At 39.2% G+C, this 20,915-nt stretch overlaps 1 protein-coding gene across 1 annotated transcript in view; it reads right to left on the reverse strand.

The window, feature by feature from the left end:
- LOC149842921 (protein STRUBBELIG-RECEPTOR FAMILY 8-like) overlaps window positions 1-20,915 on the reverse strand; it is a 60,098-nt gene that overhangs the window by 17,423 nt on the left and 21,760 nt on the right. The window contains exons 12-15 of the mRNA XM_090001648.1: window positions 19,956-20,227; window positions 19,722-19,857; window positions 19,303-19,442; window positions 19,030-19,186 (exon numbers count right to left, since the gene is read on the reverse strand). Coding sequence (XP_089857774.1) covers window positions 19,030-19,186; window positions 19,303-19,442; window positions 19,722-19,857; window positions 19,956-20,227 — 705 coding nt within the window. The remainder of the gene's footprint in view (window positions 1-19,029; window positions 19,187-19,302; window positions 19,443-19,721; window positions 19,858-19,955; window positions 20,228-20,915) is intronic.

The raw sequence follows: 20,915 nt of genomic DNA on the forward strand, positions 1-20,915 counted from the left end.
ATGTGTTTGGTGCGTTCGTGGAATGTTCTGTTAGTGGCAATGTAGATCGCACTTTTGTTGTCACAACACATTTGTGAAGCATTTGTTGCTTCAGCTCTCATGTCAGCAAGCAGTCGTCGGAGCCAAACTACTTACATGGTCGTGGTTGTCATGGCTCTGTATTCAGCTTTGGTGGATGAGAGAGATACCTTATGCTGCTTTTTACACCTCTACGAGATCAATGATTCTCCTAAAAAAACACAAAAAACAGTGGTTGAGTGTCTGTTATTGAGATCACCTCCCCAATCAGCATCAGTATATGCAATTAAATCAAGAGAAGAGGAGGAAGATAAGAAAAGTCCTCGTGAAAGAGAGGACTGGATGTATCTGATAATACGCATAACTGCTCCCATATGAACAGAAGTAGGAGCACGTTGAAATTGACTTGTTGTGTGAACAACATGTGTTATATTTGGTCTGGTAATTGATAGATAGTAAAGTGCCCCAACAAACTGTCATTAAGAAGTAGGGTCTGCAAGAAATTCTCCATCATCAATCTTCATTTTAACATTAACAACTTTTGGAGTGTCGAATTTCTTATCATCAGTAATACCAGACCTGAAAACAATATCAAAAGCAAATTTAGTCTGAGATAATAAATATCTTCTAGGAGAATAAGCAACTTCAATGCCTAAAAAATATCTCAACAGGCCTAAATCAGTCATTTCAAAATGAGATTTAAGAAGTGTTTTGATCGTTTCAACTCCCTGTTTATCGCTTCCGGTGATGATCATATCATCCACATAGAGAATAATAAGCACAATGATCCCTGCATCAGAATTCTTAATAAACAAAGCAGTGTCAGTTAAACAGAATTGAAAAGCAATATCAATCATAACACGACTAAACCTATCATACCAAGCTTTCGGTGCTTGTTTAAGTCCATAAAGAGCTTTTTCTAAGCGAAGAACTTTACCCTTAGGAATACTTAGACCATGGGGGGTTCCATGTATACTTCTTCAACTAGCTTTCCATTTAAAAAAGCATTTTTGACATCCATTTGAAAAATAGACCATTTTTTGATAGAAGCTAAGGCAATTAAGGTTTGGACAATTGTCATACGAGCCACCGGAGCAAAGGTTTCGTCATAATCAATCCCATATTCTTGGGCATAACCTTTGGCTACTAATCAGGCTTTATATCTTTCAAGAGTACCATCACTCTTGGTTTTAATTTTATAAACCCATCGACATCCTATAGTTTTCTTTCTTGGAGGAAGATCTTGAATAGTCCATGTAGAAGCCTTTTCAAGTGCATCTAATTCAGCTTTCATGACTTCTATCCATTTGATATCATTTTTTGCTTGAAAATATGTGGATGGTTCTTCATATGAGTGAATTAATGCAATAACTGCCCTATATGTGGGTGAGGACTCGTATGATACAAACTAAAGGATACAAAACAAAACTTTTCGTTGAAGCGGAAGTGAAAAAATGGATCATTGATGCTCGTTTTGCTCAACGAACGCGTGCCCCCACTTGGAGAGAACGACGATTCCACAAGTCCAAATGCCCACGATGTTCAATCATCACCATCTTCTTCTTCTTTCTTTTCACTGTGCATATTGTTTCTTCTTCTTTGATGGGCTCTCTTTTAAGCACCTACACAATCACCCTTTTCTTCTGTATGTCTCTCTTCTTTTTTCGCAAATGAGAGAGATGAGAAGATGGAGAGGTGGACGGTTTCCAAACCGCCCCCTCCTCAAATGATAGGCTGGGTCCGAATCTCGCCTATCATGGGCAGACCCGGTACCCAACCCAATATTCTCCCACTCGCACATGATGGGAAGAGATCAAAGAAGAAGGAACACCAAATGTGTTCAAATGGTGAATAACATCGGGCATTCATACTGGCAAATGGACTGTGCGACCCGTGAGCTTAGGGAGTGGAGGCATATTATGTACGAGTTAGTGTAACATAATAGTCTAAACCTGCAAATAATAAGATAACATAAAGTATACCTGCACAAGCCAGGTAAGAAGCTCACTGTGTCCTAGATCAAATACATTTTTTTACATTCTAACATACTAAATCCCTCTGCACATTTCATAGTGCTAAGTTATGCTAGACAAGGCCTTTTTCATTGTCACATGTTTAATCATAAACCCAACATCCCCAGGATGTGGTAAAATAAGTTAGCTTCTAACATGTGCATAATTTGAAAATGTCAAATGATCTTCCTTTCCAACTCTCATTCTTTGAATCAAGATAAGTTGTTTTCTCAGACATGTACTTTTAGACTGAATCAGACATGGCCTTAAGCAACATACTAAAGTAACAACACTCATCTTTCTTCTTAAAATAAGGTCAAAAGTCAATAAGGACACCAAAATATATATATATATATATATATATATCAAGGACTCACACAATGAAAAAACAGAGATCATTTTTCATTTTCTTTTGTGGTCGACTTATAGTTATGGTGTGACATACGTGGTATGACTCACGTATTACGGCAAGACTATCTCACTCCAGTGAGTGTATGCATACACCATTGATTCTCTGTCGTACAGATCTATACTAGTTCAGTTCCTCCCCAAGAAACTAACTTGAGTCCCTCAAGATGCATATTCCCATGCAATGTCTATCCAAGTCCTCAGATTTGGTCAACCAAGTTACCCTTGACATTTAAATAGCAAGGTCGGTCTCTCTATATAGTTAAATATTCATGAGACCTTATCCTAACCCAGTTAGGGCGATGTATCCCATATACGTATATATGGCGAATATCATAACTCATTGTACTCCCACTCTTTTGAGTTATTATCACATGATATCCCCAAAATCCGACATGCTTATTAATTCAGCAATCATGGATTTTGTTACATCTCATCTCAGCCCACCCACAAGCAGCGTCTGAGGCGATAAATCTGTGTGAGAAGATTTATCTCAAACCTGTTAGCATACTCATATAAGTGTGCAACATGCCATACAATAATCATAGAAATAAATATGAATAACATTAACATATCAAATCTTACAAATACTCATAGATTTTACATGCTTGACATAAGAATCCCTATTAATCGGCTTAGTAAAGGGATCTGTCACCATATCTTGGGTATTAACATATGCCAAGGCAACCTTGCCTTTAGATACAATGTCGTGCATATACTTGCATCTCGTGTCTATATGTTTGGTTCTATTGTGAAACTTGGGATCCTTAGCAAACGCAATTGTCGCATGATTATCACAGAATAAAGTCATTGGCAGCTTTGCTTTAAAAGTGAGTCTCAAATGTTTGATGAATCTCCTTAACCAAACGCATTCCTGCACTGCGAACGAGCCTACAACAAATTCAACTTCCATTGTGGATAAGGCTACACACGTCTGCTTCTTGCTATACCAAGATATAGCACCATTGTTCATCAAGAACACATAGCCAGACGTAGACTTACGCTCATCAAGGTCCTTGCCCCAATCTGCATCCGTATAGCCCAGTGTTTTAAAACTCGCTAAGTCAACTCGGCTGACTCGGCCCTCCAGCGAGTCAACCCGGCAACGCAAACTCGGTTTGCCAAAACTCGAGCTTGACTCGGGCTTGACTCGGCCTGACTCGGGCGAGTTCTGGGATGTTTGAAATTTGTTTTTTGAGTTTCAAATGGTAATGATATATTTACATATATGCAGTCTACTGTTTACTGTTTGTACAATCTAGTTGAAAAATCATAGATGCAAGTTGTATCTAAGCAATCTGACCTCATATATGTGTTCAACATGGTTTATTTGTTAGGAATCACACCTTTATCATATTTTTTTATGTAAAAATATGTTTTTTTGAGTCATGAAATTTTGGCATATTGTAGGCCATTGATTTGTGAAGCCCTTGAGAAACTTGCTTACATGTTGACAAACTATTTGAAAAAAAAATTGTGTTCTAATAGATTATATGTACAATTGATTGTGTAAAAACATACATTGAAAAACTTACTCTATTGGCAAAACCAGGAGATTTTTGTATGCATTTGCTTTTGTCAAATAAAAAATGGTCTATTTTGCAGTTTCAGACCTTGTTTACCTCAAAATTGGGATTGATATGAAAAATCATATAAACTGTTGAAATGGAGAACCAGGTCTTGAGTAAGGCTAAAAGAGTAGTACTTTCTGCAAGCTGATGAAATGGTTTGGCAGTCGGGACTTAAACTAGCAAAATTAATGAATTTTTGCTTGTCGTGACCAACTGTTCTACATCTAATAAACTTTTAATCTTTTAACTCCCAGATTTCTGTGGCACATGACAAATTGACTGTTAAAGTGCTTGTATAGATATCAAATTCAATTATTCAAGCAAACCTCTATAGCACTTTGCAGTTGTTTTTATATTCTTACAGACATTTGGAGACTATGTTTACTCAAAAACACGGTTTCAGACAAATTATATATTGTTTTTCTTTTAAAATCAAAAGTTAACAAAACCCGGTCCGAGTCACCGAGTTGACCCGCCGAGTCACGAGTCAATAAAGAACCAGTCGAGTTCCGAGTCACGGGTTTTAAAACCTTGGTATAGCCTACCACATGCATGTTACTACCATGGTAACAAAGAACTGAATTTGATGTGCCTTTAAGATATCTCATAATCCTCTTGATAGCCTTCCAATGGGATTGTCCTGGATTAGCTTGATATCTACTCACCAACTCTACTGCATAACATATGTCAGGACGGGTGCACATCATAAGGTACATAAGACTGGCCTACTGCACTGGAGTAAGGGACTTTGAACATAACTTCTATTTTTTTCGACTCCTTTGGACACATCTTAAGACTTAAATCATTCCCTTTTGCAACAGGAGTATCTATGGGTTTACAATCTTGCATATGAAATCGTTCTAAGACCTTTATATATGACTCTTGTGAAAAAGAAAGAAGTCTTTTTGAACGATCTCTTTTAATCTCTATGCCCAGCATAAAGCATGCTTTCAAAATGAATAGACAACCATTCTTTAATGGTTTTCAGAAACTCTAAATGATTACTAGCCAATAAAATATCATCCACATATAGAGTTAGGATTACAAATTTTTGATCTTGACGCTTAAGATAAACACAGTGGTTCTCATCAATCATGGCAAAGTCATTGCACATGATGGTCTCATGAAACCTTAAATACCACTGTCTGGATGACTGCTTCAATCCATAAATGGATCGTTTGAGCTTGTATACTTTGCACTCAAATCCAGCAGTAACAAACCTCTCGGGTTGTTCCATATATATATTTTCATCCAGTTTTCCATTTAAGAATGATGTCTTAACGTCCATTTGATGTAATTCTAAATTCATATGTGACACTATGGCTAACAAAAAGGCAAATATAGGTCAATTTGACTACAGGAGAAAATGTCTTTTTATAGTCTATTCCTGCCATGTGTGTGTATCCTTTAGCAACCAAACGAGCTTTGTATTGCTCGATAGATCCATCGATATTCCTCTTAATATTGAGAACTCATTTGCTCCCAATAGGTTTTCTTCCATTTGGAAGATTAACAAGATCCCAGACCTCGTTAGATGCCATGGATTTCATTTCATCTTCCATTGCCTTACGACATTCATCCATTTTTTAACAAGATAGAGCATCTCTAACACTCTTAGGTATCTTATCATCTTGGGGCATGACCACAAAGACTTCCCCTTCGATTTGAAATCTCCGGCGAGGAATTCTTTTTCTTAAACTCTTTCGAGTTGCCAGATCTTCTTTATTGTCGATATCCATTTGAGTGTTACTCCCACTATCCAATAGTGGTATAGACACATCATCTTGTGTCTCTAAAACATGATGATCAATCTCTTTAAACTGATCAGTATCATCCAATTCATAGAATTGAAAATTACGCCCTATCTCTCCTCTTTTAGGAAAATCACTCTCAATAAATGTGGCATCTCTCGAATCTATCTCAGAAATACTTTCATCTGTATTCTCTCCTAAGAATACATATCCTTTTGAATGTTCACAATATCTTATAAAAATACATTTCTTTCCCCTAAGACCCAATTTTCCATATTGATGGGAAAGATCATGGACATATGCAGCAGACCCCCAAGGTCTGAGATAAGTCAAATCAGGCTTTCTACCTGTCCATAATTTATAGAGAGTAGAAGAAATAGATTTAGTTTGTACACGATTTAATACATGGGCTGCAGTCAACAAACAATCACCCCAAAAGGAAAAGGGTAAATTTGCATGCGCCATCATGGACCTGACCATCTCTAAGAGGGTCCTATTCCTCCTTTCTGCAACACCATTTTGTTGCGGAGTTCGAGGAGTAGTCAATTGTCTATCTATCCCTTTATCATCACACAATTTCTTAAATTGTTCGAATAGATATTCGCGTCCATAATCTGTTCTCAAGGCCTTGATTCTACGATCAAGTTGATTATTTCCCATGTTCATAAAAAATCTAAAGCAATCCAATGCTTCAGATTTATGTGAAATTAAATACACATAGCTAAATCATGTATAATCATCAATAAAAGTAATGAAATAAGAGGCTTTATGCCTCGCTACCACATTCATTGGTCTACATATATCGGAATGAATTAATTAAAGAAGATACGTTGCTCTAACTGCCTTTCCAAAAGGCAATCGAGTTGCTTTTCCAGCAAGACAATGCTCACATATAGGCATCTCAATCTTCGCATAGGATCCCAAAAGATTCTCTCGTGTGAGTCTCTCCATTCTCTTTTACCTTATATGTCCAAGTCGAGCATGTCATATAGATACATCCACATTCATATTACTAGCAGTAAAAACAAGAGAAAAACATTCATTACCCACATTCAGATTTTTAAGTTTAGTGTCCAACACATAGAAACCATTCATCAAGAAACCAGAAGCAACTAAAGTATGTCCACAAAAGATGTCAACATTGACATCTCCAAACACAAGTTTATAATTTAACATAGACAAAGCAGAAACTGAAATCAAATTTCGTTGAATCTCTTGAACATGCAGAACATCATATAATAATAAAGATCGCCCTTCTCGCAAATCCAATTTGCAAGTCTCGATCCCTTTGACTTTTGCTTTAGTGTTGTTCCCCAGGAACAACCACTTCGAATCAGATGGCATCTTCCTGTATTCGACGAAGTTTGTGCGGTCTTTGGTCACATGGTCAGTGGCTCCTGAGTCTACAATTCACATAGGATTAGATTCAATAATTAGTGCATAACTATAAAATTTGCACATAAAACAGGAGTTTTAAGATAATGTACCTTCTCCTGCTCATGACATTCACGAGCATAGTGACCCAAATTGCCACACTTAAAATATTTTGCATTCGCCTTATTTTTCTTGTTGCCATGCTTTCCAAAACATTGATAAGGCTTCTTTTCTTTCTCTTTGTCTTGTCCCTTATTGAACTTTCTTGGTCCATAAATTTTTTTCTTAAAAGATTTTGGCTTCTTCGAGCTTTCTGCCACATATGCCCTCATGCCAGATTGTTGAGCCGCTTCAAGGCGGTCATTTTCTAGCTCTACATGACGGGCAATGTCATCGAAAGTCTTAATACTCTCATTATGAGTCATGTTAATTTTCATATGCTCCCAATTGTATGGCAGAAAGCGAATCACAGTCTGGACCTGTTGTTCATCTGTAAGGGTATGTCTTGTATTGTTGAGCTCTCTTATCATATTTGCCATCTCCCTGAGATGTTGGCTCATAGTGTGTTGAGGATACTTCATGTAGGAATTGAACCTGATGGTCAGCCTTCTAAGCTTTGTGGTTGATGTTCCCCCAAACTTATCTTTAAGGGTCATCCACATCTGTTGAGCAGTCTTATAATGCTCAAATTGGCACATGATGTCATCCTGCATAGAACATAGCATGGTGACACGCGCAACAGTATTCATGCGCTTCCATTTCTCATAGATCTCCATGTCACTATGAAATTGTGCCTCATTACCAATTTTAGGTCGTTTCACAGTATGGTTGAGAGCCTCCAAGGCGTCAGCCTCCTCCAGTGTAAACTGAATCTTTTTATGTCATATATCATAGTTATCACCGTTCAGTTTCTCAATTCGTGCTAAGTCCATTATGGATTTACTTGGTGCAGCCATGTCCTTAAAAAAAAATACGCAACAATGTTATTATGATCTAATCATTAGCACATCTATATGCAGTCATAATTACACGATTAGATAACATATAATTTTTCACAAAGCGTGGAATCAAAAGCTCACTATGTTCACAATCATCTCTCACTTTCCCTAAGATAATTATATTTACCTAAACTGTATTATGACTGTATAAATAAGATATTAACACATGGAGTAAGTACTTCCAAAGTACTTCAAATTCATCATCAAATCAACATGATTACATCATTTTCATTCACATCCATGAATAAAATATATTTAATAAACTGGATTCGGGAATCTCTGGCCCATCCGTGGCTTAACCAAGAGGGTTCATGGCACCAACAGCAGATCATGGGTCTCGACCCACACAGACCCTGGCCGAATGCAAAAAAATTTATTGTGGCCCTGCCGCAGTGCCTGGCCCATGGCCGAGTGCAGAGACCTAGTTGAGGGGTCTGGCCTGTGCTGTAGGGCCTGACCAAAAACCAGGCTTGCGGCCAGCACTGGAATAGCCCGGCCGGCCGAAGGGCAGGCTATTGAGTCTTGTCGGGGCTCGGGCCTGCTCTGCAGCGGCCCACCTGGTCGTAGCCCAGGATTGCGACCTAGTCGCAATATCCTAGCCTGTGGCTGGGGGGGGGCAGAGGCTAGGCCTGCGGTCTGTGCCGCAGGGCTGGGGCTAGGCCTGCAGTCTGTGCCGCAGGATCTGGCCCAAAATCGGGCCTGCGCTGCAGTAGCCCATCTGGCTGCAGTCCAGGTTAGCGACGTAGTCGTTGGGCTTGCGGCTGCAGTGGCCCACCCAACTGAAGGCCTGCAGTCCTTTTCACATCAAACAGGAGTTTCAAGGTCGGGATTTCGAACAAGCCCTATATCGGCCCCATAGCGTGCATCCACCATGAACATACAATGGTCCGTGCACACGGGGATACATCCGCAAGCAAAAACGGCATCCAAAAAACTGAATGCTCTGATACTAATAAAGGATACGAAACATACCTTTTAATTGAAGCGGAAGCGGAAAAATGGATCTTTAATGCTCATTTTGCTCAACGAACGCGTGCCCCCACTTGGAGAGAACGACGATTCCACAAGTCCAAATGCCTACGATGTTCAATCATCATCGTCTTCTTCTTCTTTCTTTTCACTGTGCACATCGTTTCTTCTTCTCTAATGGGCTCTCTTTTAAGCACCTACACAGTCACCCTTTTCTTCTGTGTGTTTCTCTTCTTTTTTCGCAAATGAGAGAGATGAGAAGATGGGGAGGTGGGCGGTTTCCAAACCGCCCCCTCCTCAAATGGTGGGCCGGGTCCGGATCTCGCCCATCATGGGCGGGCCCGATACCCAACCCAACACAAACTTTCCTGGAGGCCTCGAGACTCGGGATGATTGTCTAGTTGGAATGTTAGAATATTTTTCAAGTGCACATGGAGGATTAGACTCTTGTCGCCTGGAATATTGAATACTAATATCCCTATGAACTTCATTTTTAACATTATGATTAAGATCAATAATTCTTTGATCATCATAAAAGTTACAGTCAGGGTCATATTTATCAGATGTTGATGTTAGATCTGGCAAAAAGGAGTACTCAGTGACGTCTTTTAATTTTCTAAAATCAAAGAAGCTCTTATTTTCAAGAAAGGAAACATTTCTAGACACATATAGTCTATTATTTTTTAAGTCAAAACATCTATAACCTTTCTGATTTTCAGCATATCCTAAAAAGGCACAGGGAATCGCACGAGGGGAAAGTTTATCATTTTTGTCAGTAAATATGAAATATTTGCACCCAAATATTCTTAGTCTAGAGTAGTTTAGAGAAATGTTCATAAGTTTTTCAATGGAAGTGATATTTTGTAACGAAGAAGATGGCATCCTATTAATGAGATAGGTGGCAGTTAAGGCAACTTCTGCTCAAAAGTCTTTCGAGACTTGATTTGCTATTAATAAAGTCCTAGTGGTTTCTATAATATGGCAATGTTTTCGTTCCGCCAGTTCATTTTGTTGAGGTGTATAAGGACAAGATCTTTGATGTGTGATGCCATGCAATTTAAGATAATTTTGAAAATCTGTGGATAAAAACTCTCCCCCTGAATCTGTGCGAAAAATAGCAATATCATTTTGAAACTTGTTTTTAACCATATTATGAAAAGTTTGAAAGTATGAAAATACTTCAGACTAATGTTTGAGAAAGTAAATTCACGTATGTCGGGAGAAATCATTGACAAAAATAACATAGTAAACAAATCCTCCTTTAGAAATTACTGGTGCAGGACCCCAAACATCCGAGTGTATTAATTCAAGTGGTCTTGAAGAGAAAAAGGTTATGTTCTGAAATGGTAATCTTTTCATTTTGCCGAGAATACAATCTTTACAATCAAATGATTCAGAGTTACAAAATTTTCCTAGATTTGAAAAATGTTGGATTTTGGCTATATGTGGGTGACCAAGTCTCTTATGCCTCAGTTTCAACTTTATTTTCTGAATATTCTAACAAAAAGCTTTATTCGGCATTTCAAAAAAAATCATTTAATAGAGTCCTTCACTATGGCCTTCTCCAATCAGCTTGCCTGACTGGCGATCCTGTACCCAACAACCATGAGAAAAAAAGAAAATATTACACACATAATCAGAAATTTGAGATACAGATAAAATATTTAAATTTAATTTGGGAACATGTCTAATTTCTGGAATAGAAAATTTCTTTGTTTTATAAATTTTTTCAAAATTTCTTATTCCTTCTATTTCAAGAGAAGTCCCATCAGCAGTAAAGACCTTTGACACACTTGTTTTATTTTTAACACATTTGGATAGACTTTGATTATTTGGGGTCATATGAAAATATGCACCAGAGTCAAGGAGCCAAGAAATTTTACCTAAATCAGAAAAAGATGAGGTTGTTGCGTCGATTGAAGCTTCAGATGAGGAAGAGGCACCTTTGATGAGAGGCTGAAGAATCTCCATTAGTTGGGCCAGGAAAACTGGTACATCCTGATCTTTAGGCTCTGATCCAGCAATTGCAGCTCTTTTTTCTCTCAGCTCCTTAAGTTTGGGACATTGTGGCCTGTAATATCCCGGTTCATGACAGTGATGACAAATAACTCTCTTTTTATCACAGTCACCATTTTGTCGGTTAAAGTGAGGAGGCCTATATGATCGAACATGATTCCTTGGTCTAGACACGGCTAAAACGGAATCATCTTCAATTTTTGAAGAACCTTTCTGGAGACGATTTTCTTCTATTGTTAACTCTTCAATAGTTTCAACAATAGAAGAAATTTTTTCCCGGTGAAGAAGGGCCGATTTAGTGGTTTCAAATTCCAGCCTTAATCTAGTGATAAACTGGTAAAAATGTTCAGCATCGAGTTGTTTTTGACGAAGCTCGATGTCTTCGGCATAATGCCACTTTGGTTCTAAAAGGGAAAGTTCTTCCCAAAGTTCGAACAACCCATTGTAATATTCACGAATAGTTTTGTCTCCTTGTGTCATCATTCGAACTTTTTCTTGGAAGTTGCACACGTGTGCAATATCTTTAAGAGAATACATATTCTTAAGGTATTCCCATGCCTTATCGGCATGATCAAATTTGGCAAGACTTGAGCATTTTTTAATGCAACGCTATTGATAAGCCATGACATTATCTTCTCATGAGATATTCTTCATTCTTTCCATTTCTTCTCGTATGAGGCAAGAGCTTTGATTTTTTCTTCTTCCGATAGAGGGACCTCTTTATCTCCCTCCTTTTTAGTAAGAGATAGCTTAGGTTCCGAATCAGAACCATCCACAATCCCTCATAGGCCTTTTCCCCATATATGATGCTTCATGATTAAAGCCCATGTTACATAGTTCGTATCGCTTAGTTTCATAGGCATGATGGTGACTTTATCATTGTCATCCATTGATTACAAGGAGAGAAGGAATATGAATAGAAGAGAAACGAAAAGAAAAATGAAAAAAAAAGAAGAAAATACAATACAACAAGATGTGAAATCTTCTCCAATGAAGTGATAAAACACTTCTCTTCAAGTGGTGAACACTTTTGCAAACGGGCAAGAAAACCGAGGTAGCTTTTTCTCAAGATCTAGTACTTTCACGGCTCTGATACCATGAAATGAAATAAGGATCTTCGAAACACGAGCTTAGATTCACGAGGGAAAGTGTCATGAATGACACTAAAGTATAACCCTTAAAAAGGGTATAACTGAAAACAAAATAAAAATGTATTCTTTATTGATATGAAAAACCAATTGCTTAAGAAGCATTGGAATGGAATACAAGAGGGGTTGCACCCTTTATATACACAGTTGAAAGAGGGGACTCAATAGAGCCCAATAGCTCTATTGAGACTTGACTACCAACAGTCATTCTAGTTCAAACTGAACTAGATGACATAAAGACAAAAAATAAAAATAAAGGAAAAAAGTTGCAGAAAAGAAAGAAATGAAAATATATTTATACATATGATAATATTATTATATATATGTACAGATTTACATTTTAACAAGAGGGGCTCCCATAGAGTCGTTGGAGCCCCTCCAACGGTCATATTTATGATCGTTGGAGGGGTCCAACGACTCTCTGTGGACCCCTCTCAACCAATAAAGAAAGAAAAGAAAAAAGGAGAAAAAAAAAGGAAAAAAAGAAAAGGGAAAAGAGCATATCTTTTAGGATATGCGTGTACAAGGTGAAAAGACTATTTTTCCCTTATTAGGCATTACAAAATAAATATATATTTATATATGTAGATAGACACATAAACATATATATGTAATATATATGTGTGTATGTGTCATAATCTATATATATATATAACATATTTTAACATGCCCTGTCCGGCTGACGCCCATCGCCCTCCTCGCCGGTGTGCCCCTTGTTAAAATATAGCTTGTGTATGGATCTGGATCCAGATCCATACGCATGGTATGTTAATGAAACACATGCTGTTTTACTTTCATTAATGGCATCCTTGTAATATCTCTGATATTACAAGGATAGTTGTATTCTTGCTGATTATATAATATGGTTAGGGCTTGGAGGTCGAGCATTGTGAGCCGCCCCAGCCATTGTGTTCTCTCTCTCTCTCTCTCTCTCTCTCTCTCTCTCGCCCTGGTTCCTGTTAATGCTATAGCAGATATGAAATCTGATATGGTATCAGAGCTTAGGCCATCCTGTGCGTGAAGACCTTCTGAAGTAGCGTATCCTCTTTCAGCGTGAACAGCAGCCTGATCTTCCCCAGCGCATCCTCTTCCAGCGTGAACAGCAACGTGATCTTCCCCTGTGCGTGAACAGCAGAGTAGCGTATCCTCTTTCAGCGTGAACAGCAGCCTGATCTTCCCCAGCGCATCCTCTTCCAGCGTGAACAGCAGCGTGATCTTCCCCTGTGCGTGAACAGCAGAACTCCCTTCTGCGTGTTCCACCTGACAGCAGTAGCGTGTTCATCCTAACAGTGTTTCCTCCTCTTCTGAAATTTCTGGACAGTAGCATTGTGTTCCTCCTTCAGCGTGAAGACTCTCTGGAATAGCAGCAGCGTGATCTCCCCTTTTCTGAAACAGCGTTTCCTCCTTCGGCGTGCTCATCGACTGTGTTCATCCTAAGTTCTCTCTTTTCAGCGTTACTCTATCATCCTAAGTTTTTTTTTTTCTTTCAAATCAGTTCTGATTCTTTAAATTTCCTTTCCTTCCTTCATTGCTGTTTTAGTGTTCTTTGTGCAGCCTTGTTTTGGTCGTACAAGTATCTGCCTTATTACAGTGTTTCTGATTAATTGAGTGATCTTAAATCTGTTTATTTCTTTTCATTCATCTTGTTTGCTCATTCATTGTTCTACTAATATGGATTACTCTTCGTCTTCATCATCCGGTCCCTCTGCAAATTTCTTGAGTCAGCTTGTTACAGAAAAACTTACTCATTCTAATTTTTTGACGTGGAAAAGGCAAATCCTTCCTTTTATACGAAGTCAGGATCTCGATGAACATTTGGATGGTTTAGTCCCTATACCACCACGGCTTATTTTGCAGGAAACCAAGGATGAGAAAGGTGACACAATTACCATTTCCATTAAGAATCCAGAATATACAGTTTGGAGGAAGCGGGATCAGTCTTTAGTTGCTTATATTACGTCAACACTTTCTCAAGAAGTGTTGGTTACTATTTCAGATGATTGCACTGCGGCGGATCTGTGGAGTAAACTATCACAGACTTACTCTCAGATATCAGAATCCCGAGTTATGTTCTTAAAAAATGAATTTCAAAGTTTGAAGAAAGGCTCCATGACAGTCATGGAATACATAGGCCGCTTGAAGAGTATTACTGATCAATTGGCTGTTGTTGGAAGTGCTATTGCAGATAAAGATAAAGTCCAACAACTCCTCAATGGATTGGGTCCTGACTTTGACATGTTTACCACAGCTTTATCATGCCTTCCTCACTTGCCCACTTTTGACGACCTCCAAGCGAAACTTCTCCAGCATGAGATGGTTATGAAGCAAAGGGCAGAAGGAAATGAATCAACTCGTCCTCATTCAGTTTTGGCCATGGACACTTCTGTAGGTTTTGGACGATGGAATGGAGGGCATCAAGGAGGCAGAGGCCGCGGACGTTTTGGGTAGGGAGGACGTGGCATCTTGCCTACACCTAATATTTCAGGGGGTTTTAACACAGGGAATCAGAGGAGAGTGCCCACTTGTTTCCTATGTAATAAAAGAGGACATGTGAAAGCTGATTGTTGGTTCAACCTACAGAATAGAGAAAAAATAAACAAAATTGAAAATAAATCCTCTACTGTTGTGGACACAAAAGGGCCATCCACAGATGTGCAACAACTTTTGTTATCAGCATTGTCACAGATGACGATCAAGCAAAATGAACAAGGCGAATGGTATGTTGATTCAGGTGCCGCCACGCATGTTACGGGTAATGCGGGTAAGTTATCTCACTTATTGCCTTATTTTGAAAAAGGTAGTATAGTTACGGGAGATGGAACTTATCACTCCATTAGTCATACTGGCAATGCACATATCCCTATGTCAAAATCCTCACTTCACTTGTCCAATGTCCTTCTTGCTCCTAATATTAAAAAGAACATTGTCTCTGTAGCTAAACTTGTTGACGATATGAATTCTTCTGTCGAATTTACTCCCTCTTCTGTTTATGTTAAGGATCTACGAACGAAGGAGACGTTCGCTAAGGAGGAGCGACAAGGAAACATGTACGTCTTCAAGGAGATTCCTTCAGTGTCTTCGTCTTCAGTCCCAGTTCTCCAGTTGAAGTCGTCCAAGCATTCTTCAGTGTCTTCGCCTTCAGAGTCTTTGTTTTTTCCTTCATTGGCAGTTTTTAATTCATCTCATTGTAATAAGCCAGATATTTGGCATAGTCGTTTGGGACATTGTAATCGAGGTTTCGTTAAAAACCTTGTATCTGATGGTCTCCTTCCAGAGTCTAGTTTATGTTCATTTTCTGATAATAATAATAAATGTTCCTCATGCGAACTCTGCAAAAGTCATGTTCTTCCTTTTCATATTATAAATAAAAGAGCTTCAAAGCCATTTGAAATTATTTGTTCTGATGTTTGGGGACCCGCACCTATTCCTTCTCTTTCTGGCAGTCGTTACTATGTTATCCTTATTGATTCCTATTTCCGTTATACTTGGATATATTTCTTAAAACACAAGCATGAAGTTTTCCAAATATTTCGGGAATTCCATTCGATGGTCAAAACAAAGTTTGCTTGTGATATTGTGCATTTCCAATGTGATGGTGGAGGAGAGTATTCATCGAACGAGTTTATTGCCTTTCTTCGGGATAAAGGAATAAGTCGACAGGTTTCTTGCCCTCATACTCCTCAACAAAATGGGGTTGCAGAGCGGAAACACAGGCATATTGTTGAGAGCGCAATGAGCATGTTACATGATAGCAATGTGCCCGTTAGTCTCTGGACACAAGTTTTTCACACATCTGTTTATATCATAAATCGTCTTCCTATGGCACATTTGGATCGTAAATCTCTATATTATACTTTATTCGGGCAACATCCCTCTTACGATCAGCTGCGTGCTTTTGGTTGTGTATGTTATGTACATATTGATTCATCTCTGCGAAATAAGTTTCAGGACAAGGCTGTCAAGTGCAGATTTGTTGGGTATGCAGATGAATACAAAGGTTATCGATGCTATGATCCTACTACAAAACGTATTAGGACCTCCAGAAATGTTGTTTTTGACGAACGAAATTTTCAGATCAATGACTCTGCAGCGGTGCCATCTCGAGAATTAGAAGTATATGATCCATGGATGAGCGCAAATCTTTTTGCTAATACAGGAGAAACATGTCAGACAAGTTGTCCTTCCTTCGACTTGAGTAGGGAGTTGAATGACTCACAAATACATGTTGAATCATCTCCAGTTGAGCCAACCCCAGTAGGACGCTTCTCTGGACAGGTATACACTAGACGGGACAAAAATACAGAGCCGAGGTATGTGGAAAGCATCGCCAATGATCCGGCTCAGAGGCCGTCACGCATTAAGCATCCTATTCAACGATGGGTGAGTTATGAGACCTTCTCTCTTGATTTCCAGTTGTTTATGTCTCAGCTGACAAAACAGGCTGAACCCACTTGTTTTACTCAAGTTCTTCAATCCCGTCATTGGACTGAAGCTATGAATGAAGAAATGGAAGCCCTTCATGAATGCCAGACTTGGGAAATAGTCCCTCGGCCAGAAGGAAAGAATGTAGTTGGCTCAAAATGGGTTTATAAAACAAAATATAAGCCTGACGGAAGCATTGACAGATATAAGGCACGACTTGTTGCTCGAGGATTCACACAACAATATGGTGAAGACTACAATGAAACTTTTAGTCCGATAGTCAAAATGGGTACTATTTGTGTCATCATATCCCTAGCAGTCGATCGAGGTTGGAGCCTTAGCCAGATGGATGTTAAAAATGCATTTTTGCATGGAACTTTAAAGGAAGAAGTGTATATGGAGCAACCTCCTGGTTATGCCGAGAAGGACCCTACTGCCTGGGTGTGCAAACTAAGGAAATCTCTGTATGGGTTGAAACAGGCATCCCGTTCCTAGTTTGAAAGTTTCTCTATGCAAATTCAAAGTTATGGTTTTAGAAGATGCTCTCTGGATCATTCCCTTTTTATTTGCCAAAAGGCGGACATTGTTATACTTCTTCTTATATATGTTGATGACATTGTGATCACTGGGAGTTCAAATAATCATGTGCAAGACGTGAAGCAGTTTTTAATGAAAACTTTCAAGATGAAAGATTTAGGGGAGTTGAGGTACTTTCTTGGTGTGAAAGTTGACAAACAACAAGACACATTGACACTCATGCAACAAAAATACACTCTTGACCTTCTGGAAAGAGCCGAGATGACGAATTGCAAACCAGTCAGTACTCCTAGTGTATTACATCAATGGCTGAGCTCTGAAGATGGTCATCTTTGTGTCAACCCTACAACGTATAGAAGTCTCGTGGGGATGTTACAGTACTTGACCTTTACCAGACCTGATATAGTTTATGCTGTCAATCAGGTATCCCAGTTTATGCATGCTCCAACGGAGGGTCATATGGAAGCTGTGAAGCGCATTCTACGCTATTTAAAAGGAACTATAGGAGACAGACTTGTTTATCGCAAGAACGATAATCTGCATAGAGGACATGAACTCATCACTTATACAGACGCAGATTGGGCAGGGGCTCTAGATGAGAGACGATCTGTCTCTGGATATTGTGTATTTATTGGACACAATTTAGTATCCTGGAGCAGCAGAAAACCAAAGGCAGTGGCACGATCGAGTACATAGGCTGAATACAGATCGATGGCTGCAGGCATGGCAGAAGCCACATGGATTAAACACTTATTGAGTGATCTTGGGGAGACAATTATTCGATCTTTTCTTCTATGTGACAATCAAAGCGCAATAAACATTGCATGTAATCCTATCCAGCATAGCAGAACGAAGCACATTGAGATTGATCAACATTTCATACGGCAGAAAGTTGAGATGAAGGAGATAGAACTACGTCATGTTCGAACAGAAGATCAAGTGGCAGACTTGTTTACCAAGGGGCTAACGGGACGTCAATTTTGGCTATTGAAGAGCAAGTTGTACATGATCCAAAATCACGTACAACTTGAGGGAGGGTGTTAAAATATAGCTTGCATATGGATCTGGATCCAGATCCATACGCATGGTATGTTAATGAAACACATGATGTTTTACTTTCATTAATGGCATCCTTGTAATATCTCTGATATTACAAGGATAGTTGTATTCTTGCTGATTATATAATATGGTTAGGGCTTGGAGGTCGAGCATTGTGAGCCGCCCCAGCCATTGTGTTCTCTCTCTCTCTCTCTCTCTCTCTCTCTCTCTCTCTCTCTCTCTCTCTCTCGCCCTGGTTCCTGTTAATGCTATAGCAGATATGAAATCTGATACCCCTGTCTGGCCGATGCCTTCTCACCTGCAGGCTGCAGACTCCCTCTCTCTCGTTCTTCCCCTCTTTTTCTCGTTCTTCCTGATTGAAAGGAGATAGCTCAGAGAGGGCAAGAGTCACTCTCTCTCTCTCTCTCTCTCTCTCTCTCTCTCTCTCTCTCTCTCTGCCTGATGAGCCTGGGCCAGCTCGGTCTATTATGAAGCTGCAGTACAAAACACTGACCCGGGCTAGGCTCGGGCTCAGCCCAATTAAGGCTTGGACTCAGCCCGATTAAGGCTCGACTCGGTTCAGGCTTGGGACGAGCTCAATCTGAGCCTGTACATTTTTTTTGGGTGAGCCGAGCATGTACGTGCCAAGCTCGGCTCGAGCCCAGCTCGTGTGCATCCCTAACCACTACTTTCTCTTTTATATTTTAACCAATTTCAAGTAGCTCAAAGCAAGCAATTTTTGCAGGAGAAAATATGCTCTACGGTACCTGAACACAGATGGCAATTATGTCAGCAAACCGTGAAAGAGACTTTGCAGGATACATTCCTTTGAGAGCCGGATCAACCATCTTTGCCAATGCATCAATATCATGAAGCTGTGGGATAGCCCACCTCACAAGGGACTGCTCTGATCTTTGCCTTGAACTTCAAAAGCAAAACTTGGGAATCAGAAACAAAAAGAAAGAGTTATAATTGATAAGGTGCATATAACTAATCCAAAGTAGAAATTTCTGGGCCTTGAAAGAATTATAGATGGAAACCTGTCCAGTGGCTTCCGACCAGTCAACAGTTCTAACATGACCACTCCAAAGCTGTAGACATCACTCTTTACAGTGTAATTTCCAGACATGGCAAATTCAGGAGCACTGTAGCCAAACGAGTCAAGCATCTGTGTTGAAACCTGTTATATACACATTGTGCAAGTAGACTTTTTAAGAGCTTAAAAAAATCAATGGTCCACCATACATTAGACTTTCATGATTTGACAAAAAAATCATGTTTTTTACATTCAAAATAACTCCATCTAATGTGCATTTCCTAATAAATTAACCATGTTGACCACATCTGTGGGGTCAGATTGATCAAATGAAGGTTGCACTTGTGAGTTTCTGCTAGAGAGTGGTAATCTAGAATGTAATTTTTTCTACACACACACACGCATAAAATCAAGAGCCTTTACCTGTCTCTCAGTGTTGGGTGTTAGTGCAGCCAGCCCACAGTCAGACAAGTGAGGATTCAACTCTTCATCAAGTAATATATTTGCTGACTTGAAGTTTCTATGTACAACAGATGGCAGGCATACTTCATGCAAGTATCTGAACAAAAAATTAACAAGAAATATGAGAGAAAAAAAAACAATTATAGCAACCTCAACAAAAACAAAACAGGAATAATGTTATTGTTGTGAACTTACTCAAGTGCCCTGGCTGTGCCAAGAGCAATCCTGACACGTGCATTCCATGTCAATATCTTAGTGCTATCCTCAATAAAGTGTAACATATCATGAAGAGTCCCATTTCCATAGAACTCATAAACAAGTAGGTGCTGTCCATGCTCTGCACAGTACCCCAGCAATGCTGTGATGTTTGGGTGCCTCAGGTGTGACATATTTGATACTGCTTCAAGGAAATTATCCTCATCCTGCAGGGATAATGCTGATCTGTCGACCTTCTTGACAGCTAGAACCTACGGAATGGCAAAGCAATGTGACATTAGTTGCTAATTCAACATCACAGATACACAAGTTGCAAACGAGAAAGCAGGATAAAGATAAACAATCCTACTTAGCTCATATTAAATTTGGAATCTGTTAATGCTATGTTTATTTATTTTTGGCTCTGGTACTAGTGAATGCCTTGTCAAGTGTGATACAATACATTAACCACCAAATGCCTAAGGCCGACATTGCGAATGTTTGACCACTAACCACGCACCATACACATGGCCCATGTAGATAGCCTCAGGCTGGGCAAGCCAACTAGGAAACAAGAACTAGACTAAGTGGTAACTAGGAAGGATGAACTAGAGTAAGTGGTCATAAGTGCTAGCCGACCCCAAGACATTGGACTTGCTTGGTCAACATCTAGGCCTTTACTGGAACAATGCAAAATAAAAACAAAAAAAAAGAAAAAAGAAAAGTCTAGGTCCTTTAGTTTGACTGGATCAACCAGACACCATGGCTCACCTACGTTGCTTAGGCGAGAATTACCAGCCAGTAGTGGGATTGACTGGCAAGTCCCAGACCATGTAAAAGAAACCCAATCCAGGTTCAAGTCAAGAATATGACAGTTGGATCTGAGGCTGATATAAATATTCTTTTCTTTTGGGAGAACGTAAAAGATGAGGATCTGAACCAGACAATCCATTCCTCCAC

The sequence above is a fragment of the Nuphar pumila genome, chromosome 3, assembly GCF_984573655.1.
Source record: "Nuphar pumila chromosome 3, dmNupPumi1.hap1.1, whole genome shotgun sequence".
In the NCBI taxonomy this organism is placed as follows: domain Eukaryota; kingdom Viridiplantae; phylum Streptophyta; class Magnoliopsida; order Nymphaeales; family Nymphaeaceae; genus Nuphar; species Nuphar pumila.